The 15,654-nt window shown below is 37.7% G+C and overlaps 1 protein-coding gene and 1 pseudogene across 1 annotated transcript; one reads left to right on the top strand and one right to left on the bottom strand.

Annotated features, from left to right (window-relative positions):
* The first annotated feature begins 55 nt into the window (after positions 1-55).
* Positions 56-15,185, top strand: LOC137974379 (U2 small nuclear ribonucleoprotein A'-like). Its single transcript, XM_068821327.1, has 9 exons — positions 56-303; positions 611-651; positions 2,646-2,752; positions 5,982-6,060; positions 9,946-9,992; positions 10,462-10,564; positions 11,415-11,491; positions 11,959-12,043; positions 14,405-15,185. The coding sequence occupies exons 1-9, from the start codon at positions 225-227 to the stop codon at positions 14,540-14,542; spliced, it is 756 nt and encodes a 251-aa protein (XP_068677428.1). The 5' UTR covers positions 56-224; the 3' UTR covers positions 14,543-15,185.
* Positions 6,744-9,037, bottom strand: LOC137974091 (uncharacterized; annotated as a pseudogene).
* Positions 15,186-15,654: the final 469 nt, after the last annotated feature.

Below are 15,654 nucleotides of genomic sequence, written 5' to 3' on the forward strand. Positions count from 1 at the left end.
GCGTCCCATCAGTTCCGATGGGAAACTGGCACGAGCAACGTCACGTGTCGTGTTCATTTCAAAGATGGCGTGCAATTTACCTGGTTGATTGTTCACAAAAACGGGGTTTTTCACGTTAAATTTTGTAGACTTTGCTAGCTCTTAAGACTAAAGACCTTTTTAAGAGTGAATCGAAAGCCACTCTATCTTTTTTTTGTTTGTTTTGGCGAAAATCTGCGTAAAATATGAAATTAACTGCAGATCTCATTCTGCAAAGTCCTCAATACACCAATGCTTTGAGAGACAGAGAACTCGATCTCCGTGGTAAGTTTTATTTTACCGTCTCAGATAACTGAGTTTAGAGGTAATTACTTTTTATAGAACGGTGCAATTTTGCTTTTCACGTCATTAGCGCCACTTATCCGCAAAGCAACTTTGAAGACGACGTCGAAAGTTTGGAGCCATAACTGCATATGAAGTTTCAGTTTTTAAGACACTTGCGAAGTGTAGTTGTGACCCGGAGTTGTGATTTGACTCAAACTTGGAAAACTGTAGTGTGGTTATTTTTTATTACATTATATCCCACAGCTTGCACATTGTATCTCATGTAATCATGATTTCTTTTCGATAGGTTACAAAATTCCTGTTATTGAAAATCTGGGAGCAACCTTGGTATGTATACATAATTTTAATAAAATATGATAATCTCAAGAAATAATTTATCACTTCAACTTAACTGACAAAAGAAATACAATTTTTTGAGAAAAGATATAAGGACAAGGGCATTAAATCATCTTAAAGGGTGAGGCATGACTGTTTACAAAACTTGGCATCAAACATGCACTGATAGTAAAGGAACAAATGAATGTAGTACGGTAAGCTTGTGTTGTAAAGCATTTTCGAAATTTGGAATGAATCTTAGGATGTGTTCGATTGACTGTATTCAGGAATAGGAATACATGGAATACAAGTTGGAAATCCTCCGTTTTTGTGGAGATTCACATTAAATTTGCTAAAATGCTATTTTAAACATATTTTTATCATCCTTGCAGCTTCGAAATGCGCCAAACATACTGTTTTAATCATCACTCCACATATTCTTATTCTGGAATAGGGTCAATCGAATGCGCCGTTAAGGCTCAAATTTCATCACAGAATCATTCAACTTCAATCTTATTACTTTGTTCAAATGCACAAAGTATAGGATTCAGCTCTGACTTTTTTCAGTTGGGGGGGGGGGGGGGGGGAACACGATTTCCCTGCACATGCGTAAGATTTCTCTGCTCATGGTAGAGAGATTTTCCCCAAGTAGGATTGAAACTCAGTATCTTTACATTCAGAGGTGCTCACAACAGAGATGTGAGATCAAGGTTTTCAAATTTGAGTGTCCACTGGACCCCTCTTTGAAAAATTTGAGGGTCCATTGCAAAATTTTGGGGGTCCACCTAATTAATACTGTATTCAAGAATTAATACTCAATCTATTGTCTCTTAATTGCTGCTGCAGTACCCTTTCAGATTTCTAAATTGCACAAAAATAAAGTCTCATCCCTCCCCTAGAATAGGTACTTAAAGTAAAATGATCAATTTCTTTGAAACTGTTATGCTTGTTAATTCATCGATCAAAATGTATGGGCTATCAAAGCTCCATCCACCACATCTGAAAACGCCTCGAGTAATCCGTACGCTGTGGGAACTGTTAGCTCCAGTTGATAAATGATCTAGATCTCTGCAGCAATTAAAAAAAAAACTGATCTGAATCTCAGTTTTCCGTAACAAAAAGATCATTACATATTTTAGCAACACTTGAGGTGTAATTTAGGAACAAAAGAGTAAACAAATATAGGCAATCGATACACAGTTCATCGTCGGCCCGTGCAGTCGTGACTTCGCCTTGGCCAATGTTAATAATCAAGCAACTGAATAGACCAAATCAATGTTGTACTCAATTCAAATCCTTTGGGATTAAAACGTTTTGTTCCAGGTATTTCCATATCATTTAAATATGAATGCTACATTATCATGCAAATACAATACACAAAGAATCTTAGTCCCGGGAGATTTAATTGGGTACAACATTGAGTTAGCCGATTAGGTCTTTACATTCAAGTTTCATGTTCAACACTTTATTTTTAACACTAACTCCAAAAGAGTTGCATAATTTTCAAAAAAGACAAGTTGCGTCCAAAGCAAGAACCGAGACGATGACATGTGCGTGCCCAGAATTAATATCAGCAGGGTCACACAAAACAAAAACTTAACAAACTTTGCCGTTGGATTCTCTGTCACTTCGCTCACGATAAGCAAACCAATGCTTGAAATTCACTTGGAAAGCATGCAACAAACTGAACTTCGACTGAAATGTTTAATTATCACTGGCAACAGATCGAAATTGTGGCCGATTGTCTTGCCTAAAAAACAGCTCAGATCATGCCACGCAAAACGTGGGAATTCAAGACTTAACTCCTCAAGCTGGACATAATTGTTGACAAAATGACATCATTCGACTACAAAAGTCCAAAAATAACAGCTTACCTTGAAATTTAAGGAATTCAATCATTTCTCCGTTGTGAGAAATGGGAATGTTCAATTTCCTTGCGAAGTACGCCGTTCGCTTGTTTTTCCTGGCATTTGTAATTTGCATAAACACTTTATTTTTCTTTATAGGACCAGTTTGATACCATTGATTTGTCAGAAAATGACATCCGCAAACTTGAAGGATTTCCTCTTCTCAGAAGACTGAAGAGCTTGCTGTTAAACAACAACAGAATATGGTATTAATTTTTTTAAAAATAATTATATATATTATTTATTTTTATGGTATTAATTTAATAATTTGTACAAATAATTTTTTTAGCTGCTCTGTACATGTAACATGTATCAAGGTCTGTAGAGTGTTTTTTAATTTTTATTTTTAATTTCATCAAACTTGTTGCATCCTGCGAGTTCTTTTCAAGTTTATGCATGTTCATCTTTCTCGACTCTCGAATCTCGATTCTCGGGTCTTGAAACTCAAACATGTCGACCTTCACGACGCGAGAATCGAGTTTCGAGGATCAAGTCGAGACTGTCAACTTACCTTTGAGCGGAACTGTTCATGCATGTATCTGAATAATAAGTTTTTCAACATTCAGGTTTTGAAAGAGCTTGTTATAAAGAAGCAAATGAATTACGTAAATGTCCTTATTAAAATAGCCCTTTTAGTGTAGAATACCCTTGTTCATGACAATGCCAAGGATAAAAATAACAATGGTTTGTGAGACACCAGTGCCATTAAAAAAATTAATCTAAATGTAGTGAGTTGTTTAGTTACATGTATTTATGAGTCATTAGATCTTTATTCCCAACTTTTTCCAAGAACCATTGGATACACTGGAAAATTATGGGAAAACGTGTTACAGTATGTAACTTTCACATGTGGACCCATGTTCTTCAGAATTTAGTCACTTTGTAATATCTTTTTCCCTTAAATAACTTTTTGTTTTACCTGGATGCTTGAGTATTGGAAGGTATGCAATTTGAGTGACTGATGATTGCAAAACTACCCCTGGCATCTGAAAATTTAAGAGTCAAGATCAAAATTAAATGAAATAAATATTGAAGATGTATTTTACATGTACAAACAAATTCTAACATTTTCTAATATATATTGTGGTGGTAAATTCATTGGATCATCACAAGATGGAGGTGAGCTATTAACTAAATACTTCAAGAATATGAATAAACGACATACATTTATCATGGCGTCACCTAGATTAAAAGTATATCCTTAACCAAGATGATGTTACCTTGTTTTACCTATTTTATAAACACTACATAAGATGTCAAGTCATGATGTTTTAAATAACATGATGATGTCTTAATTGACAGAACATGGTTTACCAAGAAAAGAAAAAGAAAAAAGTGTTGAAGTAACCCTTGTGGTGTTAGGACATGTACATGTATTTTTGTCAACCAATGTTTTAGGGTGCAGGGATGGCACAGTGGTGAGAGCACTCGCCTCCCACCAATGTGGCCCGAGTTCAATTCCCAGACTCGGTGTCATATGTGGGTTGAGTTTGTTGGTTCTCTACTCTGCACGGAGAGGTTTTCTCCGGGTACTCCGGTTTCCCCTCTCCTCAAAAAACAACATTTGACTTGATTTGTGTTAATTGTTAATTTCAATTTACAGTGTCCCCAATTAGTGCTTCAGCGCTAAATCTACTAGACACTTGTTCCTTTCCTTTCTTTTCCTTAGGCACAGCAAGCTCAGTAAGCAATATTATTCTCAGGGTTCATGCTACTCCTTGAAGTCCTTGAAAAGCCCTGGAATTTAATTTTGGACTTCAAGGGTGCTTGAAAACCCCATGAGAAAATGGATTTTGTGGAAAACTGCTTGAAAACTCCTTGAATTTTTGCTTGGGTGAAATTGTTGAGATTGCATCATGCTAAGTTAAAGAGACATTTCAAAAATTGAGCCCAAAATTGACTATTAAGGAAACATTAAAACCAAAAATTAAAATGCCCATGAGTGCAGCAGCGTTTAACTTGCAGTGTGGTAAGGAATATCAAGGTAGGCTTTTTCAGCAAGGAAAACACTGAAGCACTGTGTATGGCATAGAAATCTTCTTATAAAGACTCCTTGAAAACTCAATTCCTGGTTTTTGAAAACTCCTTGAATGCCCCTGGAAGTTTACAGACAAAACCCAGCATGAACCCTTTATTCTGATAAGAAAGATTTTTTTTGAGCTCATGTCTTTATTCCAGTTGCATGATTTTTTTTTTAGTAAAGCATGCAGGGATCCATTTTTGCAGTTATGGAAAGTCATTGTTTGGACAATTACCAAATTTTCACAAGTTTTAAAACATGTGATCATGTACAATGTACATGACTACATGTACATGCTTTTTGATGATTTCTGGTCTGCTTGCAACTTTCATACAGAATACATTTGTGTACGTGCACCATCTTTGATCATTTAGTATTTTCTATGGAAAGATTGTAGGCTTAGTTCATGCTTTTAGCTGCAAGTTTTTGATGCAGCTTTCACTTGTACAACTTACAATTATTTTACAATTTAAGGACGTTCGCGCCAATTGTTTCTGCGCATCCTTACTGCGCACGCAAATGCACACGCCACGTCATACACGAGCGCGCGCGCTAAGTAATAAAATAAGAACTGATAGGGCAAAAGGCCATTGCTATAGCTTTGCATGGATTTAACGGTCTTGGACGTTCGGTGACCCCTATTTTTCTTTCCAGAAACGGATTTTATTTACAATTATCTCCACTTTGTCCAAAAATCAATGTGGGAAGTTCAAAAAATTTCAAGATTTCTGCTCACGGGACATCAAATCCTGCCATCTTGCGGCTGCAAGGCGCGTGAAACTGTGGTCGCTAAATGCGAACTTGATCTTTAAGGGAACCTCACCAGTTGACTAAATTCACTTAATTAGTTCACTTAAACAATATTTGGCAGAGAAGATTTCACTTCAAAGATTTAATTACAATATATTTGCGTTTACAGACACTGGCCTTATTCGATAACGAAGCCTGATTTTGTCACATTTTGGGTGTTTTTCCGGACATGTTCTCTCCAAAACGAAGTCGGTGACCCCCCAATTTCTGACATAACTAACTCATCATCTTACAGTGGTAACAGTTTCAGAAGAAAATCAATGTTGAAAAAATTTCGCGCGAACGTCCTTAATAACCCAACGACATCCAAACCGGCCAGACTTAGTATTTTACTCTGTCTAAGGCCAGACGATTTTACTCGTCAATGGGGAACCCCTGGGAGTCAATGGGTTAATCACTCACTGAAAAACTATGCCCCCATTAACATACAATGTATACTTTTATAGTAAATTAATAGTCAACATGACAAAGATAAATTATTTTTACTTTAAAGACAATCTTCACCAGCATTACTTGAAGATAAATCTTCCATGTTGTAATTTTAAAAAACATTCTTCAACATAATCGTTATTTACTTAAGTTTCCAATTTCTTATCTCTTTCTAGTCGAATCACTGAAAATCTCGAGCAAAGTCTCCCTCAGTTAGAGACAATAGTCATGACATCGAACAACATGCAGGAATTGGTATGTACATGTACAACTTGATATATTTGTAATTAAGAATACCGTATACACCCTATGCAAAATGAAAAGGGACTGGGAGCGATACGTGCGAGAACGAGGCTAGTTGGGCCAAGGAAAAATGGCCGCCTGATGCGAAGGGCGCCAAATTTTAAATATGCCGGCAAATTGTTGTGTTCCCAAATGCACCAAAAAGCTGTACAGGACTGAAAATGGAAAGAAAATTTCCTACTTCAAGTTTCCAGATGATGTGAACCTCAAGAAACGTTGGCTGCATGCTATTCGTCGCGACGAATGTAAGGATTTTACTGTCAACCAAACACTAAGATTTGCTCTCGTCACTTTAAACCTGAGGACTTTGTTAAGTCTGTCAGAGGCCAGCGTATTTATGTCAGGGAAGGGGTCGTGTCACATTTTTCTTGGTCACAAAGTTCTCCGCTAAAGAGAAAGCCTCCTAAGAAACGTATGTTTACGTTGAATACAGACACAGAGTTGATAGTATCTCAAACAACTAGTGCAACTGAAACCAACGCTGATAACTGCACTTCATCGGCGGCTGGTAGCTCTGCTGATCATGATGTGCAAAACGACACGGATACGCAAGGAAACACGACAGAAGATTTCAAAGAACTTCTCGAAAAACTGAAGAGTTACTAGGGTTTCGGCATCTTTGTGCGCTAGGAGCTAGTAAACTGTCATTTATCTTCGTACAGTCATTGTGCTCAAGAACTGAGAATAAAGAAACTAATCTTACAAAAGTTTTATCTTGAAAGACATCAAGGTTGATACTCTGTTTTAGACATATGTGTCATTGCTACAATTTAACAACAATGACACGCTTTTCTAATGTTTACAGAATTCTAAAGCGGCTGGCTCTATAAAATGATTGAAGTAGCAGTTCTTAAGGCATTCATTCAATGTGTCCCAGAACTGAGGATCAAATGTGATCCTCTCTACACTCATGCCTTTGCTGGTGTAAATTACAAAATCACACCAGCTAGCCCCTGTAACAGCAAGTTGACCCTGTATTTGAAAGTAGTACTGATGTCCCCTTTTCAGTCTTGGCTGTCCATTTACATTTCTGAAAAGAAACTTTCATCTGCACATGCATCTAAAGGACTTACATGAAACTTAGTGAAGGGACATTTAACCTCTACTAGTCCAAAAGGCTTACTACAACTATGATCAATGACCTTGCCATCTGGCGATGCTGCCAAAATTGGACAGGCCATACTCACAACAAGGCCACTTTTTAACACTGTAACTGGATTCCTAGCTGCAAACATATATTTTCCATATTCTTTCAAGGCTACAGGTTCATAGGTTTTCCCGTGTTCTGTCTGCTTGGAAGTAAATGGCTTGGGATGAAGCAGATTGTTTACTAAAGAGGCATGATTTCTTTTCCTTTTTGCAATGGTGTGGAAATTAGAAGCTGTAAACCGAAATTTTCTTTCAGCATTCCATTCTTGGGAGGCTGCTTGTTCTCTTGTAGTCTTCTCTATGTTATTGAGCTTTACCTCATCAACAGTCAAATGATCCAGGAGTGCTTCTTGGTTCCTGCTCAAACCATCTGGCTTTTTGTACTGTTCAGAATGTTGCAAAGGAAATGCAGGAAACGCAGATATAGCATTTTGGTCATCATTACCATGATTGCCGTCTGCTCTAGGCACTGAGTCAATATTGCAGAAAACTTGAAAATTGGATTCGGAAAACTGTAACTGATAACTTGCATATGAACCACTCGGAGATTTTCCAAATTTTGTTTCCTGTAAGTTAGTACCACCAGGAGAAATGATTTGAGACAGGGCAAATTTAGGATTGATCTTTTGAAGCTTGTCTTTCAACATAACTTCATCTGCTGTTTGTGTGCTCAAGTTTTTCCTAGCTTCATACAATAAACACCTCACACCACTATCAGGATCATAATCGCTATCTAATTTGGACCTCTTTACATTGAGTTCCATGACAGGTTGGGGCTTGATTTTTTCCCCTCTTGCAGGTCTGTGCCACAGCTGTAAACTGGAGGTGCATGCCTTAGGTTGTGCCATATCAGATTCATGGTCCAACTCCTTGACATTTTGACAGCTATACAAGCTAAACTTACAAAGTTTCATCATGAGTGCAAGTACATGATTACAAAAGCCAGCAGATCCCGCCACGCACGTACATGAAGCATACTTTACACTTCCACTCACTAAACAAAGTGCAACTTTTAATTTATGAGGGGCTTCATTTTTTTTAAAGCTATGATGACACAAACATTGAAAAAAGAAATATTCATTGTCACTAGCAGCAACTACGTCCTTTAAGTATTCGTCTTCAAGGAACGTCTTGGCTTTTTTCATGCTTGTTGGAACTGTATGGCTCTGTTTACTTCGGTCAATGTTTTTCCCAGACTGAGAGACATGCAAATCCATTTCTGCCTTTGTAAACAATGGCATTCGTTGTAAGCTTGTTGACCACCCAGTCGATGGAAACCTTACAGTACTTTCCTTTAGCAACGGATCATTTCGAGTTTGTAATTTTTCTTGTCTCTGCTTTCGACGCGTGTAAATAAGGTTCTTGTCCGGATCCACAACATCTTTATCACGACCAGAAGCCACATATTCAAGTACTCTACGGAAAAATTAGCACACCAGTTAGTTGTGCAGAAACAGGTAAGCGACGGAAATAAACATTAAATCTCCTGATCTCTACTTGAAATAAGAAATAAGACATGTTAAATATCGAATCCTTTTAACCAAGTACAGTATAAAAAAGCCCTTATTATTACGACTACTGAGAAATACATCGATAAGCTTACTTGCCTTTTTGCTAACTGTGCCTTTGTTTTTAATCCTTTTGCCGGGTCGCCACGACATTTTAACCAAAAGCGAAGCTCATCCGTGGTGAGTGTTGTAGGATTTCGTCCTTGAAGAGATGCTCCTGCTATATCGCCCTCGGAAAGACGGTTGGCACTTACAGTTTGATCAGCAGCCATTTTTACCACGAGTAAACAATGTAAACAGAACAAGGCCCAACTAGCCTCGTTCTCGCACGTATCGCTCCCAGTCCCTTTTCATTTTGCATAGGGTGTATTATTTACTTGATTAAATGCCAGCCTCAAATAGATGCAGACATGCTGCCCCAATCAGAATAATGCGATGTTTAATCAGGGAAGGAAAATTTCATTCAATGGTTCTACTGTAATTGCTGTCAGTGATTTAAGAAATATGATTGTGAAATGAATGCTTGCGGGCCCTGAATAAAGGTCTCCCTTGAATACTTTACACATAAATGCAGCATTAGACACGCTCAAAATTTAACTGCCATGTTTAATCGAGTAACTACGGTAATGACACTTACTGTTAAGGACGTTGCCTACACACTGTTGTTATTGCACATACGTTCTGCACATCTCATACAGGGATATTTTTGCGCGGTTTAAAACTATCTGGAGAAAGTAGATCCCAGTAAATACTCTTTGTATCCAAAAAGAAAATTGGGGGTAACAATGCCTTTTTTGAGATAATTAAGGTTCATTTTTAGAAAGAACACCATCCATTGCCTTGTATTTTAAAGCTTTTTACAAATTATTATTAATGAATTATCTTTGAAAAATGCATGGTTACCCCCAATTTTCTCTTTGGATTTCAATAACACTTGTTAAGATCTACATTTCCTTCATAATCATAAAATGGGGCAAAGATACCTTTGAATTAGTAGGCGCCATCCTTAAGTCCTTTGTCCAAGGTTCAGTAGAATGTGTATCCATTATTTATGGGTTTATTTTAACAAGACTGGGGCACGTCAGTTTTATGTGGTTATTTATAAGCAAATACTGCTGGTCAGCTGTTATTGACATTGGATGTTTTAAATATATTTTTGTGACAACTTGTATTTTTGTAGAAAGAGTTGGATCCACTCAAATCAGTCAAGACTCTGAGATACCTGAGGTGAGCAGTCATTTAGTAACAATTGAGTCAATATTCATTTAATTAACCCATTGATCCCTGAGAGTGCCACGGGTCAATGGCCCATTCGGCTCCGCCTCATGGGCTATTGACCCGTAGCCCTCGCGGGCTACGGGTCTAATTGTTAACTACCATAGTTACCTGTGTATAAGTCGACCCCCCAATTTTTTATGAAATAAAAAGGCAATTTCTTAATTTCTTTCTTAAATGTTCATGGCATGCACGTGCATACTAATCTTGTATTCTGTGGATACTCAAAAAATCAGGGCCTCAAGTGCTTAATTAATAGTTTTGTTTTGGTTCTGCAGTTGTTCTACATGCAGACATTTTGTCCTTGAGTTTAGAGAAAGTTCTCATAAAATCGAACATATAAACCTCAATGTAACCAGTTTCGTTGTTCAAGGAAAAGTGCATTGATTGATTTCTTTTATCAATTGACATGTATTTACAGCTTACTTCGAAACCCAGTCACGAACAAACCTCACTATAGATTGTATGTCATCAATAAACTTCCACAGTTAAGGGTACTGGATTTTCAGAGGATAAAACAAAGAGTAAGTGGGAAAAGCCATTATTCTTAACTTTAATCTCAGTTGATTTACCAGTACATGTACAGTGAGGCACCTCAACTCAAATTAAGTGAACATTGCATCTGGGAGATGGGAGCACTTGTGCAAATGACAATAATTTTTTACCTGTTTTGTGAACTGTAGCTTTTGGTAATGCTACAGTTAAGTTTATCCATAGAATTGTAATGGGTGTATACATTTCATGGCATTTGTGCAATACAAGTAATAAATATCATTGTTAATCATCGTAGTAAGCATGGGTAAACCTTTTGTAGCTGAGAAGGGATTTACGAAAATTATTGGCACCACTAAACAAACTTTTGTTCATTTACATATTTGTCAGCCAGTGAAAAATAGCATGTCATTTGCCTCCAATGCATTACACCTTGTATTAGTACGATTCTCAGTTGAGTATGACACTAGGGAAGTTTGGTAACAAAGTTTCAGCGTTAAAGTTACCATGTTGTCAAGGGCAACTTCCTTCGTTTCCAAGAGTAACTTTTAGGGCCTTGACATCACGAGCGAGCAATGAGCCCGCCAAAATCTACAAATGGTAAGGTTTAAATTCAAACTGGCGACCGTTACCAGTTAAATGACGTCAAACCCCGAAAAGTTACTCTTGGAAACGAAGCAAGTTGCCCTTGACAACATGGTAACTTTAACGATGAAACTTTGTTACCAAACTTCCCTAGTGTCATACTCAACTGAGAATTGTAGTACCATCACCATGTACAGTAGTCAAGAACCAGTTCACCTTAAGTATGAACCCTTGTTGCTTTCCTCCAAGAGATTACTTCTATGTTATAGTCATATTTTAGGCTTGTCTTTTTGTAAGGAAAGAGAGGCTGCCAAGAGAATGTTCAGTGGCAAAAGAGGGCAAGAGAGTGCTCCAAGGGGTAAAAAGGCAAAAACGTAAGTTTCACATACATGTACTTCAAAACTTGCATTGATTTTTGTGGAAAACTCGCAAAGACGAACACTATTGAATCAAAATAAATAATGCTTGGAGACTTCTCTGTTTGTGTAAGGTAGTATCCAGGCATGCTAGTCAAAATTTGTTGTGGCAATGATATACATGACGGCAGTCACAACTTGCTTCCTCTTTTCTTTGAGATGGTTTTTAATTTGGCTTTTTGTGTGAAATTTTGTTATCACAAGTACAGTCTGCACAAAATTAATGTTGTGTACACTGTACGCCAATGAAAAGTTTCAGGATTTTCTGTTTTTAGAAACGTTAAGGTAACGGTCCAATGTTAACTTGATGAAAGTCTACTACATGTGGGTCCTTTGATAAAAGTGCTCAGAAATACCAATAATTTGCCAAAGGTCTACAAATATTTTGCATTCATAAGATGAGGTTCTAAGTTGCTTCTCTGCAGGTTTGTTCCTGGTGGTCCTGCTGGTGCAAGACCTTTACCAAGTAGACCTTTGCCTCCGCCCACAAGGGATGTTGCAGCAATTAAGGTACTGTAAAAACCACAGGTAAGCTGCACCTTTTTTCCAAAAATCGTCGCTAGAAATCGGGGGTGCGGCTTATCTGCGGGAACATCAACGCCAATTTCCGTTAACTGACACTTTTATGGAAAAGAATGTAAAATATTACACAAACCTAAGTAAGTTTGTTGGCTCCTAAAAGAACTGTTGTTCATGTAAGAGTAAGCTTTAAATATTACAGCGCTTACAGTTGTCGCCCCTAAAAGCGTTAAACCGTCTTCATTAAATTACCCACGAGCAAGAAAATACCACCTTATTCTCGAGTAATGGAAATGGTGAATGGAAATGGAATTTGTTTACCCACGGAACACCTAAAGAGTGCTCAGGAGCTCGTTCTACATATGTCGGTGCATTCTGGATCAAATTGGAATTTGGCAGTGTTGGTTTTTGAGAAAGGGGAAAACCGGAGTACCCAGAGAAAAACCTCCCGGAGCAAGGGGAGAACCAACAACAAACTGAACCCACACGACTCCGGGACCGGGAATCGACCCCGGGCCACATTGGAGGGAGGTGAGTGCTCTAACCACTGCGCCACCCCTGCTTCCCCCTGCTCCCCTGCGTGTTAAATGGCCCACTGTGTCTTCACCGTTTAGCACTTTGATAGCAAACTTGTGGAACAAATAGTCTTGTGTCAACTACTGACGAACAAAATAATAAAGACCCTGTTACACTGGGCAATGTTTCATGCAGCTTATAATCGCTTTGTGTAAAACTCTTAAATCATCACATTTGATCCCGGGGTCCGATCCAATGCTTAGTTACAAAGCTTTAAATGTTCCATTCATGCAAAAAGCTAAGGAAAAACTGTGTTGAATAGGAAATTCCTGTCAACAAATACCAGAAAGAGATCAATCATTAATTTTGTCAAAGCTGGTAGAAAAGATGTTCATTAACCCATTGACTCCCAGGGGCTCCCCATTGAGGATTAAAATCGTCTGGCGTAGACAGAGTAAAATACTAAGTCTGGCCAGTTTAGACGTCAAAGGGTTAATTGGGACGTACATGTAGTTTTTCAGTGAGTTATTAAATTAAAGTGCTAAAATTGTGGGTAAGACTTTGAAGTATTTTCCACTCCAATGTTAATAGTGAGTTTACATTCGCCTTCTCAAGACTTGACTTTGGATTTCTTTTGATTTCTTTCAAAAAAACTTTTTTTTCCAAAATTTGAGCTGCTAAATTCAGAGTGGGGCTTTTAGATCGGCGAGTTTTTACGGATCAGTTTAGCTTTGATTGAATCTGCTGGTGGCACTCTCAAAGGATGACTCAAAAGTACTTCTTGAGCCCATGGTGCACCAAACCCAAGAGACCATGTCATCACTTGCAGCAACTGCAGCGCCCACTCTGTGTTGCTGAAGTAGGCTCAGGTTCTTAAACTGGGACTATTCAGGCCTTTATCTTTTCCCTATTACAGTGCGACGCGCCTTACCGTGGCCACCCAACAAACTCTCACATTTGACAACTATGTGTAAGTACGTCAACTCAAACAATCCATCCAACTGTGTTCAACTTACAACCGTGCAAACTTTGCAAGGAGGGGTGACTGTCAATCAAATTCGCACACCCTGATTTGCGTATAAGTTTCAAAAACCTCTGTTCGGTGGCCACAGTAAGGCGCGTCGCACTATAAGCCATGAGAGGGCCCTATTGACAAATAAAATCTACTGGCATTAGACAGAGTAAAATCTCCAAGTGACACTGTTGGGAGTGAAAGTGTTAAAGACAGTAACTTCAGTGTAACTCATTCCAAGAGTATTGCTTTGTTCTAAATTTGTAAACTCTTCTTATAGCTCGTTTTCACGTGATGTCACAGCGGCCATGTTGGTGTACAAGAAGAATAGACGTTCTCTCCTTTGGGAACCAAACTCTATTTTTATGCATATTCCATGCATAAATTTTGTATTGTTTTGTACACCAATATGGCCGCCAAGTCATGAAACCATCTGTTCTTGTCTTCTCTAAACACACACATTTCATTCTTATGCGTTTGTGTAAATTCAAATAAACTTGAATGTAGTAATGGTATCCTCTAGTTGTAATCAACTACATGCTACATGACCAAAAGACTGCAAGATGAGGAGGGAACCAACACAAATAATTTAACTCAGTGCACTTGATTTGAACCTGGGCGGCAATAATGGATTGCTGGTGCAATTGCCATTATGCCATTGCCACACCAAGCTACTTTTTTATCAATCTTTTTTGTTGATATTGTTCACAAAAAATAGTTATGTTGGTGTCTTTGGCATGTAAAGGAAGTAATAGCCATACCAGCAGATTCTGCTTGTCATTGAGGATTATTAAGTTGTTTGTATTTTTTGCTTTCATCTCCAGGCTGCCATTGCAAATGCTCGTTCCCTAGATGAGGTTCAAAGATTAGAAATGTTACTAAGAACAGGTCATGTGCCTGGAAGGAACAAACACAACACAAATGTTGACGAAGAAATGGAAGACATGACAAATGGATCTTAAAATGCTGCCTGTATTAACTTGTGTTTTCTTTGTAATGGAAAGGCTGAGAAGCATCTTGTTTTGACGTCAGCTTCCGTTCATTGGTTTATTTGTTTGGAAGAGAGGATTCAAAAACCAAGAGTCAGGATGCATTTGTAACATAGCTCTCTCACCAGCATTTTACCAACCTTGACTTGATCAGGCTTTCTTTTTTAATAAAGAATGCCTGTTTATACCAAGACACATGATCCTTGTTAGAGGCCTTCTACTTAGATGTCAGTAGAAGTATTTATAGGCTTATCCATATGCGGACACATTTTGTCACTCTAAGTTGATCTCTTAAGTAATAATTTCCAGGCAAGATAACTCTTAATTTACTCTTATAAGTTCTTATTGTTTGTAGTTTTCAGAAATTTTCTGCATGCACTGATAAACAGAATTCCTCTTACTGTGTAAGACTTAGAAATAGAGCAAGGTTTTAATCATTTCACTTTTTAAAATTATTTATCTCTCACTCCCTTCTGCTTAACACTGTTCTAGTTTGTTTCATGTCATAACTATGGTCAACTACATATGATGGACACAACGAACAGCACACAAAATTGTTTTTGTTTAACAAATCTGAAAGTCAGTTACCTTTGTACAAAATAAAATGAAAAGTAAATAATCTTGCATTGCTTGTTCTTGGCATTAGACAGAGTAAAATACTGGCTGGTTTAGGCCAGTTTAGGTGTCAAAGGTTTAATGGGTTAAAGGGGCTAGGTCACGCAATTTTAGCCAATTTCAGCACTGATCAAATGGTCATAGAATTAACGAAAATATCAAAATAACTGTTCAAAACTATAGAAGAACTCTAACAAAACACAGGGAAGCCAAGAAGGGACATGGATGGACAAAACTGGAGAGGATTGAAATGGATTGAATTTGGGTAAATTTGAAAAACGTTGGCCCACATTTTTTCAAATTTATATCAGTCTATATCAAAATGTCATTTACACAGCTGGAAAATCATTCTCAGTTCTTATGTGGCCGTGATTTTGCAAATGAAAGACTCTTGCTCTACCAATTTGACGTTGAGACCTCATAATAAACAAAATTAAACAAAATTACCTAAAATAGCGTGACCTAGCCCC

This window comes from Montipora foliosa, chromosome 10 (assembly GCF_036669935.1).
Source record: "Montipora foliosa isolate CH-2021 chromosome 10, ASM3666993v2, whole genome shotgun sequence".
Classification (NCBI taxonomy): Eukaryota; Metazoa; Cnidaria; class Anthozoa; order Scleractinia; family Acroporidae; genus Montipora; species Montipora foliosa.